General features: G+C 45.1%; 1 protein-coding gene across 2 annotated transcripts in view; it reads left to right on the forward strand.

Annotated features, from left to right (window-relative positions):
- ATXN1L (ataxin 1 like) overlaps nucleotides 1-13715 on the forward strand; it is a 65830-nt gene extending 52115 nt beyond the window's left edge. For both annotated transcript variants that reach the window (XM_085639366.1, XM_085639367.1), the window contains exon 2: nucleotides 1818-13715. In XM_085639366.1, coding sequence (XP_085495492.1) covers nucleotides 1938-4097 — 2160 coding nt within the window. In that variant the 5' untranslated portion in view covers nucleotides 1818-1937 and the 3' untranslated portion in view covers nucleotides 4098-13715. The remainder of the gene's footprint in view (nucleotides 1-1817) is intronic.
- The last annotated feature ends 1284 nt before the right edge of the window (nucleotides 13716-14999 follow it).

Consider the following 14999-nt stretch of genomic DNA (forward strand, 5'->3'; position numbering starts at 1 on the left):
GTAGAAGGTCCATAGCGTGAAGGTTCTGCTGGATGTTGTCATAGGATTTGCGATGTTGTTACACCTGATGTGTATAATCTTGGAAGATCATGATGCGTCCGGACTGGAATAGTCCTTACCTCTTGGTCTGTGCCTCATGCAGGATAGAGTCTCTGTCACAAAAGTAAAAATAAATTGGCAATTGTTTGGCGGGGGTACCCTTTGAAGGTTTCTTAATTAGTAATCTGTGCGCCCGTTCGATTACGAAATATGGAGACAGGCTGTTAACAGCATTCATGATTAGATCCATTGCACTAGGAAAATATTGGGCTCTGAACCCTCTGCTCCCTCAGATAACCCTATAAAGCAAAGATTTCTAAATCTGGCTTTATTTTCTGTATTATCCGCACGGTCTATAAGAGTTTTGAATGCTGTAGTTAGTCTGGCACCTCCATTTTAAGCTGTCTCCGTTTCCTCCAGTTCGTATATTCTGCCTTCCGCTTCTGATACCCTGTCTACTTTGTTGCAAACATCTTCTCTCAGAAGAGCCACATCCACTCATATGTCACTAGTCTCGAATTCCAATGCTGATTTCAAGTCTTGAATAGCTTGCAGAATCACGGGGGTATCTCCTCCCCCCTGTGAACAAGAAGTTTACCCCCCCCAAAAAAAATCCCCCTCACTTCCCCAGCATCATGTATTTGTCCATTTTTGTCTGCGCCTGTGGGGCTTGGGCTTTCTTGCACCCCTTCATGCTATTATCATTGCGTCTGAACCGCCTCTTGACCCAGGGAGCTGCCTCAAGCCAGTGCAAGTGTTGGTAGCAACGTAGTAAATCCGCTCCGGTAAGGGGTGGGGGAAAGCAGTCCCCAAGCTAGCTGGCGTGGACCCGCCCTGCTTGCACCGCGTAGGTTCGTGAGCCGTGGTAAACATGAGCAGTCCGGCCCTTTGGTGTTCGCCAGCAATAGAAAGTTCCCAAAGTGTAAGGGGAAGTGGGAGTTCTCCCCTGGGGTGGGAGGGAGGGGGGGGTTGCCTAATCCATCTAACTCCCTTTAGGGCGCAGCACCAGTTCATCAGTCATGGTATCACTTCCGTAGGCCCTTCTGCACTTTAAGCACCGCCGTAGGGCGCAGGAGCAAAGGCTATGTCCAAAACTGCTGCAGAGGTTGGGCTGATCTTCACCGCAAAGCTGGCACTGGAAAGGAATGCCTTGAGTGGAGAGGCCGCTGCTCCAATAGGCGTTTCTCCCGCGTAGCTGCACTCTGCTACGGTTCGGGACCCAGGGCTCTTCAAGCGGTGCTTGTCATGTTCTCCTTCACTGGGCAGGAGCTCCTTCGATGCCCCCGGCCGCCGTCATGGCCATGCTCGGCCGCTGTTGATGGCCCGCAATCTCCCAAGAAGCCCAGGCACACCGGGTCTCCCAAGTGACTAGGGGACCTTTGACGGTATCTGGACTGAGTTTGGGCATGCCAGCAACCTGAACGGGGAGGATCAGGCGAGCGCCAGGCAGGACTTCAAACAAGAGCTCCTGTCATCTTAGCCAGTCAGTCCTCCGAAGGAGACAGTATTATCATTGCTGATGATTTTTGTTTTTTCACGGGGGAGAGGGGGCAGTATTAAAAAGTTTGAAGACCACAGCCTTAAGGGCTAGTGTGGCTCTTGATGGGGTAGGGGAGGACCGGAGAAGAAAATGGATGGGTATCCACACAAATAGAGAACTTTTTAAAATTCACTCAAAACCACTTTTGGTTTTTATATGCTACAGATTGAACAAAATTATTGTAGTGCAAGTCTATCACTTCATTCTTCTCAATACATGTTTTTCTGTTTTTTGACAGATGAGGACTCCCCAGCCAATTGTGATGGGGACAGGTCTTCAGATGCCTTTTCACTGTGCCTATGGATGGCCTTAAAGCAAAGCCACGCCAAGAGTGGTCCCTGGAACATTGGCGGTCAGTATGAAACCTGTCCACGAGAGAAACCAGGAATGCCTTCCTCCGAAGAAGCGGGACCTTCCACAAAGCACAGAGGAGACTCCCAGTGCTGCCAACATCTCAGGAAATGACACACCGCAGAGCAGTGCTGCGGAGTGGCCCAGAGGGGTGCTGGTGGCGGCTGGGCAGAATCATATGGGATTGAGATATGGTGATGGGGGTGAGGCACTTACTAGCGTGACTGTGGATCAGTATGGCAATGTCTACAGAGTTGCTGTACCTGCAGGCAACTTGGCCTCGTCTGCTCTGCATCCTGTGGTAAATATGAGTCCGCTTTCTCATCCTTTCAGTGTAGGTGCCTCTGTGCTGCAGCACCCAGGCATTTCTTATTCCCCTATCCAGTATGCTCCTCTCTCACATACCTCAGTGCAATTTATAGGCTCTTACGCAGTTCCCTATGCAATGCCTCCTGGGTTTTTGCCCAGTTCTTTGGTGTCCCCTCCTGGCACACTGGCACCCACACACATCCCCCATTATGTACCATACAATTCCATACTCTCTGATGGAGCCACCCCTCCCCCACAAACTTCACATGCTCACACATTCAGTAAAGCTCCCTCTTCCCACCATGCTGCTGCTTCTGCTAATCAGTCACCCCATCATGCCAGTCCTCTGCCTATAGCAGTGGCCCAAGGTAGAGTGCCCGTTTACTACCACACCAACTCCCGGATTCCTGCCACATACACTTTGCATGAGGCATCCGAATCCAGCCCTGGCTCGCCTCCTGAGAACATAAAGGACCGATCTCCGTTGAACGTTAACCCTGCCAATGGAGGGCAAAGGGAACAGATATGTAACCAAGGAAGGAGGCCAAGTCAGGCCATGGACACCCAGGGCCAAGGGACAGATGACTGTACAGCTGGAGCTGCAGGAGAAAACATTGTAAATTTACAGATTTTTCAGGGTTACCAAACTAGGCCCGAGGTCGCTTTCACTGCACATCGAGGAACACCAGACACAGACCTTGAGGTTCAACGAGTTGTAGGTGGTTTGGCTTCCCAAGACTACCACACTCTGCTGACTCTCAGAAAAGATGCCTCTAGCCCTTTAAATCTTTCCCAACATGTCATTGAACACCAAGAGGAACGAAGGGGCTTGTCAGCCCACCATGCACAGAGAAACCCCCCACAACCTGTTGTGGAAAGAGGCCAGCTTAAACATTTGTATACCTCATCTTTGGATCAAGCTTCACATGCCCAGTTACAGAGAGCCATGGTGATTGCTAATGGGGAAACTCTTCTGGTGCCACTTGGAGCAGGACAGGGTCTGGTTTCCTCTGCAACAGAACTTACAAAGGGTGTTTTGGAAGCAAAGAAACCAGATATGCCAGCAACTGAGAGTTTTCCGACAAAAGTGCTGACCTTTCCAACAGTAGCAGACACTACCACTCCTGTTCAACCTGTTCTTGTCCAACCTCCGACCCCTTCTTCTCTGCCTTCTCACTTTATGAAGGGGGCAATAATTCAGCTAGCCACTGGAGAGTTGAAACGTGTAGAAGAGCTTCAGACTCAGGATTTTATTCGAAGTGCAGAGGTGAGTGGAGGACTGAAGATTGACTCCAGCACAGTGGTTGACATCCAAGAGAGTCAGTGGCCAGGGTTTGTGACATTGCACTTCATGGTGGGTGAGCAGCAGAATAAAGTTACCCTGGATGTGCCTCCTGAACACCCTTTTTTTGTCTATGGTCAGGGATGGTCCTCCTGTAACCCTGGGCAAACAACCCACCTTTTTGCACTGCCCTGTCACAGGTTGCAGGTGGGCGATGTTTGCATATCTATCAGCTTACAGAACTTGAGTGAGGGTGCTGTCTCGCCATCTGAGTACCCTCAACCTGGCCAAATACCACCAAATGAGAGAGCAGTGCAACACCCAAAAGAACAGGCCCCTTCAGTGGAAAGGAACAGCGAAAGGAAAAGTTACACATGCAAAGATAGCACAGTCCATTCCTCCAATAATGATGCTTCAAGCCCTGCAACTGATAGTCCCCACTGGGCAGGACCAGCGCCTGGATTCCAAAGATATGATGTGCAGTCTGAGGGGCCTCGACCCTCACCTGCCCGTCCCTCTTTCATTCCACAGGAAGTGAAGCTCTCCATTGAAGGGCGCTCAAATGCAGGGAAATGAAAATCCCTTCAGTGGAGAGCATTGCAGAATGAAGCCACCACAAGCAAGTAAAGTTCAGTTTGCAAAGATGGCTGTGGATAATCAAGCCATTTTCTTAAGATGCAGCTTGAAACGACTTGTGGTGGCACTTGAGTTGGGGAGGGAAAGGGACTTGGCCCGATTGGTGCTCAGGATGTGCCGCTTCCCTGAACTGATCCTCTGGTTGCCAGCTGCAGGAATGACACTAAATTTGAAATGGGTGGTCCTTCGAGGTGGCAATAGACCTGCCATCTGGGAGACAATAGATGTGGCGAGTGATGGTATCCCGTGTGACAGCTGATGCAGAGAGAGGGTGGAACTAGAGATGGAAAGTGACTGGTCCCCTAAATGAAATTCGATATGGAAAGTAGCCTGCCTCTATTTTGGCAATAGGCTCTGGGCTTGCAGCTCCCATGCGGAAGTTAGATAAGCTGCCACTGATATGGTAATCCATATGGAAGACAAGTAGCTTTTGACTGGTATTGAAAATGGGAGGCAGGTCATCCTAGGGTTCCACTGGGGATTGTGGTGACTCATGCATAGCACCTGAGATGGGCAGCAGTAGTGCCACGGAGCGCACCGAAGATGTGGTGTGAGGCACCCTGCGATGCAATCAAAGGCTCTCTGGGTGCAGTCTAGATGGGGTGTGACTGGCTTAACGCTTCAGTAGAGCTGGGGTATGAAGGTCCCATGGCTTCAGTAGAGCAGGGGTGTGAAGGGCGCAACGATGCAGTAGAGCTGGGTTGGGAAGGGCCCATGGCTTCAGTAGAACAGGGGTGCGAAGGGTCCAACGCTGCAGTAGAGATGGATAAGAATGGCCCACAGCCTCAGTAGAACTGGTTGGCAAAGGCCCATGGTTGCAGTAAAGATGGCATTTGAAGGGACTAAGGCTGCAGTAAATGTGAGATGTGAAAGGTATATAGCTGCTTTAGAGTTGGTGTGTAAATGGCCCAGAGATGGCGTAAAGGTGAAGGCTCCAAGGCTGCATTAGAGATGGGCTATGAAGGGCCAAGGGATGCAGTAGCAGTGAGAGATCAGAGTACTCTGAATGTAGTAGACATTGAGTGTGAAGGTCCTTTGATCCAGGCAGTATAGGTGAAGGACAAGGAATGCAGTAGAGATATGATAAGAAGAGCTCTGGAATGCAGCTGAGATCGGCTGGGAAGATTCAGTGTACTATAGAGATGTGTGTGACAGGATGTGTGGATGGAGCGCAGGTAAGTTTGAAGATAATGGGTATGAAAGGCTCTGGATGCAGTTGAGGTCAATGTGTGAGGAGATTTATATATTAAGTAGAGATTCATTGTAACGGTTTCCGTGAATGATGTAAAAATGGGATGTGGAGGACTTAGGGGTACAATAGAGATTGGGAGTGAAGAGCTCTGCGGAGCAAGTAGAGATGAAGTGCAAAGGTCATGGATGTAGTAGAAACCTGATCAATGGAGTGTATGGCTGCTATACTGATGGGACATGTTGAGCTCTGGATTCGGAAGAGATGAGGTGTGAAGGGCCAAGAGATGCAGTAGAGACTGGTTCTGAGGAGTTATGGATGCTGTGGAGATCGGGTTTGAAGCACTCAATGAATGTAGTGGGGATGTGGTTCGAAGGGCCTTGGAATATAGTGATGGGTACAGTGTTGCAGTAGAGCAGGTGCATCAAGTCACGTAAAGAGCCTGAGATGTCGTAAGGCAATGTGCGGTGGATGGCTTCGAGGATGCATTAGTGACTGAAGTGAAGGCCTGGGACACACTAATGATGGCGTCTGAAAGGCTCTGTCGATGCATTAAAAATGGGATTTGAGTCACCATGGGATACGGTAGACAAGGGGTTATGAGCTTTCCTGGGATGTTCTGTGGATGGATGTGCAAAGTTTTGCGGATGCAAGGGTGAAGTGGTGCGAAATGAACTGGTGGTACGGTGGGGATAGGGTGCCAGAAAGTGCAGGGTTTAATTCATTTTGAAAACGACCTACTAGATGCTACAAGACATGCAGTGAAGCGGACGAAGAGGAAGTGCGTCAGGTGCTAAAACGCGGCCGCAGAGATGTTTTTCATTCCAAAAAATGTTTTTATTGTCCATTATTACATACATCTTTCGCTTAAGATTTCATAATATGTACATCAGTCATACAGAACATCTGTTAATAATGACATCCTTGACCCACCGTTTGTGGCACATTGCGAACAAGTTAAACTAACAACTTTCCCAAATGTGTCTGAACTGTCAGATACCCAGTCGGGTTCATTTGTCCAGCGAATGTCGAGAGGTGTGGATTGTGTCTACATGGGAGTGGGGTAATGAACTTCTGAACCTGAGTTGGGCTAGCTACAGCTGCCCTGTGATCAAGCCTCATCCCCCCCCCCCGCCCCCCCCTGCCTGTAAAACTGGCCACTACTTTGTGCCATAAATCTGGCAATGGTTTCCTGTGCACTAGTCTCAACGTTGTCTTCTCTGCTCCCACCCAGCTGAACACACCTGTCTTCCACTGACTATGTGGTGGGTCTTCTGGTGACTTCCAGTGCTCAGATATGTTTTCGATAAGGTGGAATCGGCTTAGGCATTAGTTGTCTCTGACAATAATAGTGGTGATCTTTAGCATCATGAATGCCTAGGGCACAGCATGCACTTGAGCATTAACGTTTACTCTATCAAGAGTATATCAGCTTAACACATTATTCCAGAAGAGATGAAAAGGGTGCCTACCCACCCCCTAAGGTTTAAATTGAAGTGCATAGCTACTGTCCCAGAATATATTACCAGTAAGGAGCATAAAAGCCACTGACTATTATAATAGAAAAGAAAAGTCAGGCTCTGTAATTGGTGGCTGCTTTAGTGAAGAGGGACTGTATTTGTTTGATCTTTGGATTGTTTGATTTAGTAATTCTCTTGGCAAGAACTAGAATTGTTAGTTCACTTTATACCTCTTTTCTCTGGTCCTTTGAACTTTCTTTTTCATCTAATCTCTTTTTTTTCTTAATTTGTTTGGGGCATTGGAACTACTAGAAGAATACCCGCAGCCTTCATTTGTAGGGCAGCTGGTGGCACAAGTGCATATGACCTTCCCCAAAGTTCTCAGAAGTACCAAAAAAGAGCATTACATTCCTGCTTTTGGGAAAGGAAATTTGAGCATGGGGTGCTGGTTCACAAGAAGAGAGAAGATTGCAACAAGTAATCTAAATTATAATGCTGAAGTATTGTGTATAGTTAAGCCAATGTAAACAATCTGTCTTCTGATATATGGGTAGAGGTAACGCCTTTCCTGCACCTCTATACACTTACAAGGGCATTTAGGCCATGGGAGTACTGGTGTGCAGGTATCTCTGTTATCAAATTCAGCAGTGTTGAATTCATGCATTGTTTGTTTTTAAGCTGCTACTTACCACGGTAGCAATTTTCAACTGCAGGTGAGAGCAAGGTGTAAGGAATATTTCTTGCCCTAGTTGTTTTCTGGGCATGCAACTTTCAGCTGCCTTTGACATGTCATGTACTATGATAAGACTCCATTACAGTGGCAAATTGACTTATAATAAAAATAAAATACCATAAATCCTCTTCCACTGAGCTGCACCTGCTGTTTTTCCTCTCTGTACCTCACTGAAAAGTGGTTTCTGTTCCTCTGTCAACACTCTACATACAGTCCGCACTGCTTCATTTTGGGACACATGCATCGTTTACTGTCTGTTGGTAAAGACCAGATAACTGTACTGTTACCTATTCTGTGGCCACGTTGACTTGAAACAGTTGCACCCTGGAGCACCTAATTACTGTCCTGGTGTCTACTGGCCACAGTTCCCAATGTGATGGATTTTCCTTTGCTGGCACTGTACATCCCAACTTCATGTGTCTTTGGTAACCCCATGGGTTCCTTTAGTTCCGGTTTGTGCATCTGCATCTCATAACTTATCTGTGCTGATGGAAAGATCTTAGCACTGCCTACTCTGTCTGTTGCCACACTAATACATGAAGGGGAATGCAGGTCCAGGGTCCTCTTCATATGGGCCAAGTGTCCCAGTGCCGTATGTAACACCATCAACCTGTCCTGTCCCTTTAGTCAACAGCACTTTCCATACAGTGACTACCAAACCCGGATGTATATTTTTAAAAGCAAAACTACGAGTCCCAAAATGTAATATTTTGTTAGCTAAAACGGTAGCGCTGGCTATAAGAGTAATGCACTGAGCCACTGGACAACTATGCTCAAAGACACTCGCTTCAGCAAATTGTCTGCACTGAGGAAGAATCTTTGATCATATTCACTTCTGACTGATATCTCCCTGTGACTTTTGAGCACTGCATAGAAACTTCACTGCTTTATCAGATACACCATATTAGTGTCAGATGCCTGTAAAGATTGAAAGTCTCCAGACTATCCTGTTGCTCACATGATGTAGACTTTGGCAACATTCAACTGTCTTCCCTGACTACCTACATATAGGCTGCACTGAGGTGGAAGTGCCTCAGGCCATAACAGTTTGCAAGAAGAAGTATTTAACTATGAAAATAAAATGTATCACTACATAAATATTGTTTTGAAGATCTTTCACCCAAACCTGAAGTGGCAATCCATTGTGAAGAAAAGTAGCCTGTCGGAAAGAAGATGCCATTTACCGTTGCTCTCCTATGGTGTCCCTTATGTCTGTATGTTTGTACACAAAAAGTTGGTCTCTCCCACTGAGCAACAGCCTTCCTGGTGTGGCAAAGAATGTAGGAGCAATTTTAGAACGGATTTTACTGGTGTCTGCCGGGTAGGGCCATGGGGCGGAACATGTCTGTATTATCACCTCTGTATGTAATATGATGATCCATTGTAGAAAAAGACTTTCATCCGGGACTATAAATTCACATCATTGCCACCATTTGGATGCTCATTGTACTACAATGGGGCACTGCTCTAGTATATGTCCATTATTGATTATTAGAGCTTGTTTTATCCCAGTGCCACCTAGTTAGCTCTACCTGTCTGACCACATCTTTTCTTGCCCACCTCCATGGTATCTCCCAGGGAGCACTTCTTGCCAGGTGTCCAGAAGGCTGGGTTGAAGATTCCGTAGACTGTACACCTTCTGGAGGTGTAAATGAGTCTTGTTTATGTTGATCCCAAGTCGTGATGCTACTTTGGTATTTAATGCTGCGTTATTTCCTCTAAAGTAAATGTTTCCTGTTCAAGGGATCCTTCTCAGATTCATGCCCTTAGCATTTGGCTCTAGTGAAGATGTTGATAATTCTTGGGGGCAATTGGCAGGTTCCTCAAGATGTCCCTTTTGCCATTGCACATTCCTACCCAGATGATTAGCCCTCCTCCCCTTTTTGCCATATTTTTCTGAGTTAAAGAATAGAACAGCATGCAAGTTTGAACTGATAGTCAAAGGTTCAAGCCACAGATCTAAGAGACTGCAGGTCTCTATAGGGCTGTGTCCTACCAGTGCAATGGTATTTTGGGCCATGTCGAATCAGCATCTTTGACTTAAGCTCCATTGAGGCAGGTTCCACTTGCATGGTCCTTAAGTAAGACACCAATTATATCTTTGAGGATGCCTTTCTGGGAAGGGTCTGTATGGACAAGGTTTCCAGGGAATCAGAGGACATCCTTCCTGTTGGGTAGTATTGACAAAATGGTGTCTTCAGATAGGAGTGCACTTCTAGAGGCACTTTGTTGTTTGTCACCAAAGTCAGATACATCCTAAATAGGTTATACCAGAGGAGGTGGAGTGGTATGGAAGATTTCTTACAGGATTGTCTTAACGGCAATAGGGTAGAGGCAGAAGCCTCTTATTTTGAAGTTCAAGCTACTTCATCTCAACAGAGCAGATGAGCTGCAGGTCTAGCAGGTATGGTGGCCAGGCATGAGGCTCATTGGGTGGCTCTCTGTAAAGGCATTCCTGGTCGAGTATGCAGGGGCGCAGACCTGAGGCTGAGTTTCATGTAAATAACATTCCTTTTTGGCATTTACCCTTTTTGTTTCCTCTACAGACAATGAAATTTCACCGAGCAGAGAAGCAGACTCTGGACCAATGTTCAATTGTATTTTGCTGTTGCAAAGCCAGTGATTCACAAAAGCGTAGGGTTTGTGTCTGCAAAATACCCTCTTACAATGTACAAAACCTATTTCACAAACCAGAAAAGTTTTCCCGATTCGGAGAATGTGTTCTGCGATTCCTACTGAATCACAATTTCATAGGGGCATAAAAGGGGAGCTCCTTGCAAATTGCCATTCGATAGGCAGTTTGTTTGTGGTTTACAACAGCAGCTCAGGTCGCAAACCATTGAACAGTTGCACCACAAAGGAGGTGGTAATTGATGTGCAATGGAGGAGGGATCCCATTGGGAATTTTGGTAATTGTGCTTGCAGCCTTTATGAAAATAGGCAGTGATCCAGGAGACCACTTTATCCTTCCCCTGATGTTTTCCCAAATGGTTAACTTTTACTTTTTAAAACGGCTCCGGTTCCTATAAGGAACAAAGAAAGGTTCTACTGGGAGTGCAGACAAAGGACTTTGGTCAGCTGCTCGTTGCAGGCCACCACCTCTGTGCTTGTAGCCAACCTCTGATGGGGGTGGGGTAGTCTCAGTTGCAAACTCCCTAATTAATATTCATTAAGGATGTCGATCTGCAACTCACTGCAATGGTGATCAGTACAAAGATAACTTCGCAAAATCAGAGTTTGCTCTCAGACAGTCGTGTTCAATATGCAGCCACATATTGTGAGCAGACGCTTAGAATTTTGGCTATTTATGCTCTGTACACTGAGGACAGGAAACCTCATGAGGGCCAAATAGGCTGCCTTATTAATGGAATAGATATCTAGACGTGCATCAGTTATATCAGCCCATAGCCACTAAAGAGAAAAGGTTTTGTGTGCCTGTCAGTTCAGCACTTTACAGAAATTTACAGTGGGCAGGTGCATTCTTTAAGCCTGCACTTTTGAGTAGAGCACAAAAGAGAATTACACCTAGACATGGTGCGTTTCCTCTTTGACTCCTGTTCGGAACTTGTTATTGACCTGTTTGCTACAGAAAGAAACCAATGTCAACTTTGCACATCCTGGCAGCCTCTGGGGAATACACTGTCAACCATGTACAATATTTCTCCACGACAAAGTGGCACAGTTCTTTCAACTTACCTAAGGTTGTTTTCGTTCCCCATTAACTAGATTGCAAGTTTGCTGGCTTTTTTCCTGAACCCTGAAACTCTCGAGGATGGAGCACTCCATACTCTGGATGAAAGATGAGTGTTGAATTACTACATGGGGATCATTAAATATGAGAAGGCCCAGAAAAGATTTGGCCTCCAATGCCAAACTGATGCCAGAAACAGTGGATATAAAAGTGCATTGTGAAATATATCTGGCTTTGTTATTTAAAAAAAGCCCAAAAGATACTTTGGTGCATTAGAGAGCTCTTTCTACAGGACGCTAGGCTGCAACAGGCGCTGTTTTTCAAAATGTCCCTCTGATTACGATACCCGAGGTGGCCACTTAAAGATCAAGCCACACATTTGTGATCATTATTGCTTGCATTCAGATGCTAGAGTAGTTGCTCAGATAGGTCAGGCAGCTTATCAAGAACATTTGTGCTTTATCAGATTATCCAATGCCAACCACACATGAACGGCACAGCTGTAAAATCTAGAGACAATTTCTAGCTTGCTAAAGAAATGTTACTTAACCTCATAGTAATAGATTTGTAACCAATACACCCATGCTCCCATCATTGGAGGCTTGGCTGCATACATGAATCCAGAAAAAAGAAGCAAGGTACAAAAAGTGCTGGAGGCTGATCTGTCTTCCACAAAATAGTCTTTACTCATTGTAAACATTTTAAAAGACATAGACCTCTATTTCTTGATTTCCAAAGTTCTGATACATTTTTGTTTGTAGCTTTACATTTTAAATGTGAAACATAGGAAAATAATTATTAAAACAGAAGAAACAATTGGTATTTTCAGGTCCAGGTTGGCAGCAGGGAATAATTCAAAGGATCTGAGTCTGGGAAGGATCTTTCTTTGGAGAACTATTGTTGCAGGGACATTTCCTTGTGGAACGCTTGACGCAAACCCAACTGTTTTGGGCTGTACCAACATATAGGCGAGTTGGAAGATGTCCGTTTGGGATCATTAAGATCTGCTACGGTTGCTTTGTTCAGTGAGCAACAATCCTGATGTTCATGGTGTGATCAGGAATGCAGGGACTTGTGCTCAGAGGACACCTCCTCTCAAACTAGGATTCAAATTTCAAACAAATTTGGCACATTCATCTGATTTAATTGCCAATCAATATACTAGGATTTTAAGAAAGTAAAATTAGAGGCATTCGCTCATTGCATTTGAGGGACCGAAGTGCAGGCAGCCAAGGGTGGTCAAGAGAATGCGTAAAAAAACATTTATCTTAGAGTAGCTGTTTTAATAAAAATTCAGCATCAGAATCATCCATGAGATCTGCCTTAGGGATCAGAGATAATGTTAATGAGACATGCCTGAAGTAAAATAAAGGTATCTTTACCATACATCCATCTAAGAAGTGACCTGTGAGGTTTGAGAGATGCAAAGTAATGTCCTGTGTTTTTAAGCTAATGCTCGTAACCCATTCCTCAAAAGGAGTGAAAAATCTAGAAGGATTGTTTTAAGTTCATTCTGTGTTGCTGTGGGCACTAATCTGCTTCCTCTAAAATGTTACCTATTAGAACATAAATGCACTGTTGCAAGCTAACCATGTTTGTTTGTTTTGTATGGTAATCCATTTACTAAAGGACGCATTCTACTGGAGTGCCAAAGCGAGATTTGCTAGATCCCTGTGGCCAGAGCCATCCCTATGGAATCCCACTAACGTCTCACCTCACTTCCCATGGCCAAATTCTATAGCTGTAGCATCATACAGGGCGCGCTTTATTCCCTGCGGAAAATTGTCTACGTTTAGAACCAAATTTGGAACCTCTCACTTCTTTGGTAAAAACATGTTTCTGTAGCCCCAGAGTGGTCAATCCTGCTCCCAGTTACTGTGATAAGAACTCCTTGTCCAACCTTGTGGAAACCTCTTATTCTCTCCTTTGGCTACAGCACTTTTATGATTTTGACCCTTTCTAATGCTGCTGCTGTTTTTACATATGAGTCTTCTAGGGAATTGCTCATACTTTTGTGGTGGGGGCAGTGGCAACTGTATTTTGTCTCTGAAGATGCTCTACTGTGCAGTAGTGCACATATAGGGTACCAACAGCGCCTCACCAGTATGGGCGAAGCAATATGAAAGCTCTGTGACAGGAGCTGAATCTTGATGAGTCAGCAATTCTGTGTATTATACCTGATATGTAAAGGATGTACTAACATATAGTTAATATTGCATTTTAAGAAAGCCTTAGAACTAGTTTGCTGCTCCCTCCGATTCTCTTATCCTACCTGATCTGTAACAAAGCATTAATATAACAATAATTGATTTATTTTATTTGTTCTTTTTGTAACCGTTCAAATAAATCAATTTGTATTGCACCTGTGTACCTCTGGTGAAATCCATCAAGGCATTTTACCATTTAAAGCCTCTGTCTTTTGAAATTGTATTTTTCTTGTTGGTACTCTTCTCTGATTAATATGTATAAACATTTTTGTACCCACTCTGTGTTTTCAAGTTCTTTGTGATTATATATGGGGGCTGTAAAATTCATGGACCAATCGTATGTCCCATGATGTCTACAGCAGCATCTATTAATAGTGTCTGCTAATTACTTCTTGTGTGCATCTGTGATAGGGACACAACGTCAGAGTTTAATTCAATGTCAAATTACAGGTTTTTTTGGTTTAAAAAAAAAAAATAAAGATATGTTTATTCACATTTTTATTAAGACATACCTGAAACACGTTTAAAAAAAAACAAGAATGAATGTGAGAATAAAAACACAATACAGCACTGTTAACTGCACACCCACCCACCTGGTCAGACCAATCAAAATTAGAATCATACATCACCACGTCCCTTGTTCTGTTCCCTTGCAGGTGCCTGCTGGCATCTCACAAAGCACAGAAAACCGCGTCAGTAGCCCTGGTTACCAGTTGCCTGTTACCAAGATGGTTCCATGATCTACAGCAAATCTTGAGATGTTTGGGAGGACGGACCCATGTGTAAATCGACTCTTAGGCCAGAGCACAGTAGTCCATGCCTCTTAACCAATCTGGAATTGGTGGTACTATAAGGGACATCCATTGAAGGGCAGTTTCCCTCTTGTCCACCCCTAAGACACTTCCAGCCAGCAAGCCCGCTCTCTTGTACTATCCCAGTCCTGCTGTAAATTAAGAATCTACAGTTATGGATCCTTTTCATTTGGAGTGCCAATCATGGCCTCAGGTCGCAGATTTTCAGGTTCTGTATGATTTTGTAACTGGACTCTCCCATACAGTGTACGTAAATGTGTCTGTGCTTCCAACACATTTCAGAAAGTGTGGATCACGTCCCCTCCACATTTTCCACAACCTCTCAGGCATATAGTACACCTTATGGAAATGTGTATATATATATTTTTTTTTATAACCAACTTAATTGAACGTTTTGCAGCAAAACGCGCTTCGACACATTGCAAGAAAGTTCAATGTACATGCACATTAGTACAACAAGCACAGATATTCGCAGTGCATAGCACTGCAGGGTCAAATAAACAGTTCATACAAGCTACACCATTTCCCCCGTATACGGATATGCTTTTGGGGGCAACCACGAGCCTCAAATATCAGTTGCTCCTGGTGAGCGCACCAGTTCATACCCCTGCGCCAACTTGACAGTCGGTGACTTTTGCTGCTTTCAGTCACGGGCTATTTGCCGCTTTGCGACCAAACAAGCCACCCTTAAAAAGGTTTGCTCAGCCCTTGGGCCCCCAATCTCCTCCATCAATCCTAACAGTGTAACAC

Source organism: Triturus cristatus, chromosome 12, assembly GCF_964204655.1.
Source record: "Triturus cristatus chromosome 12, aTriCri1.1, whole genome shotgun sequence".
In the NCBI taxonomy this organism is placed as follows: Eukaryota; Metazoa; Chordata; class Amphibia; order Caudata; family Salamandridae; genus Triturus; species Triturus cristatus.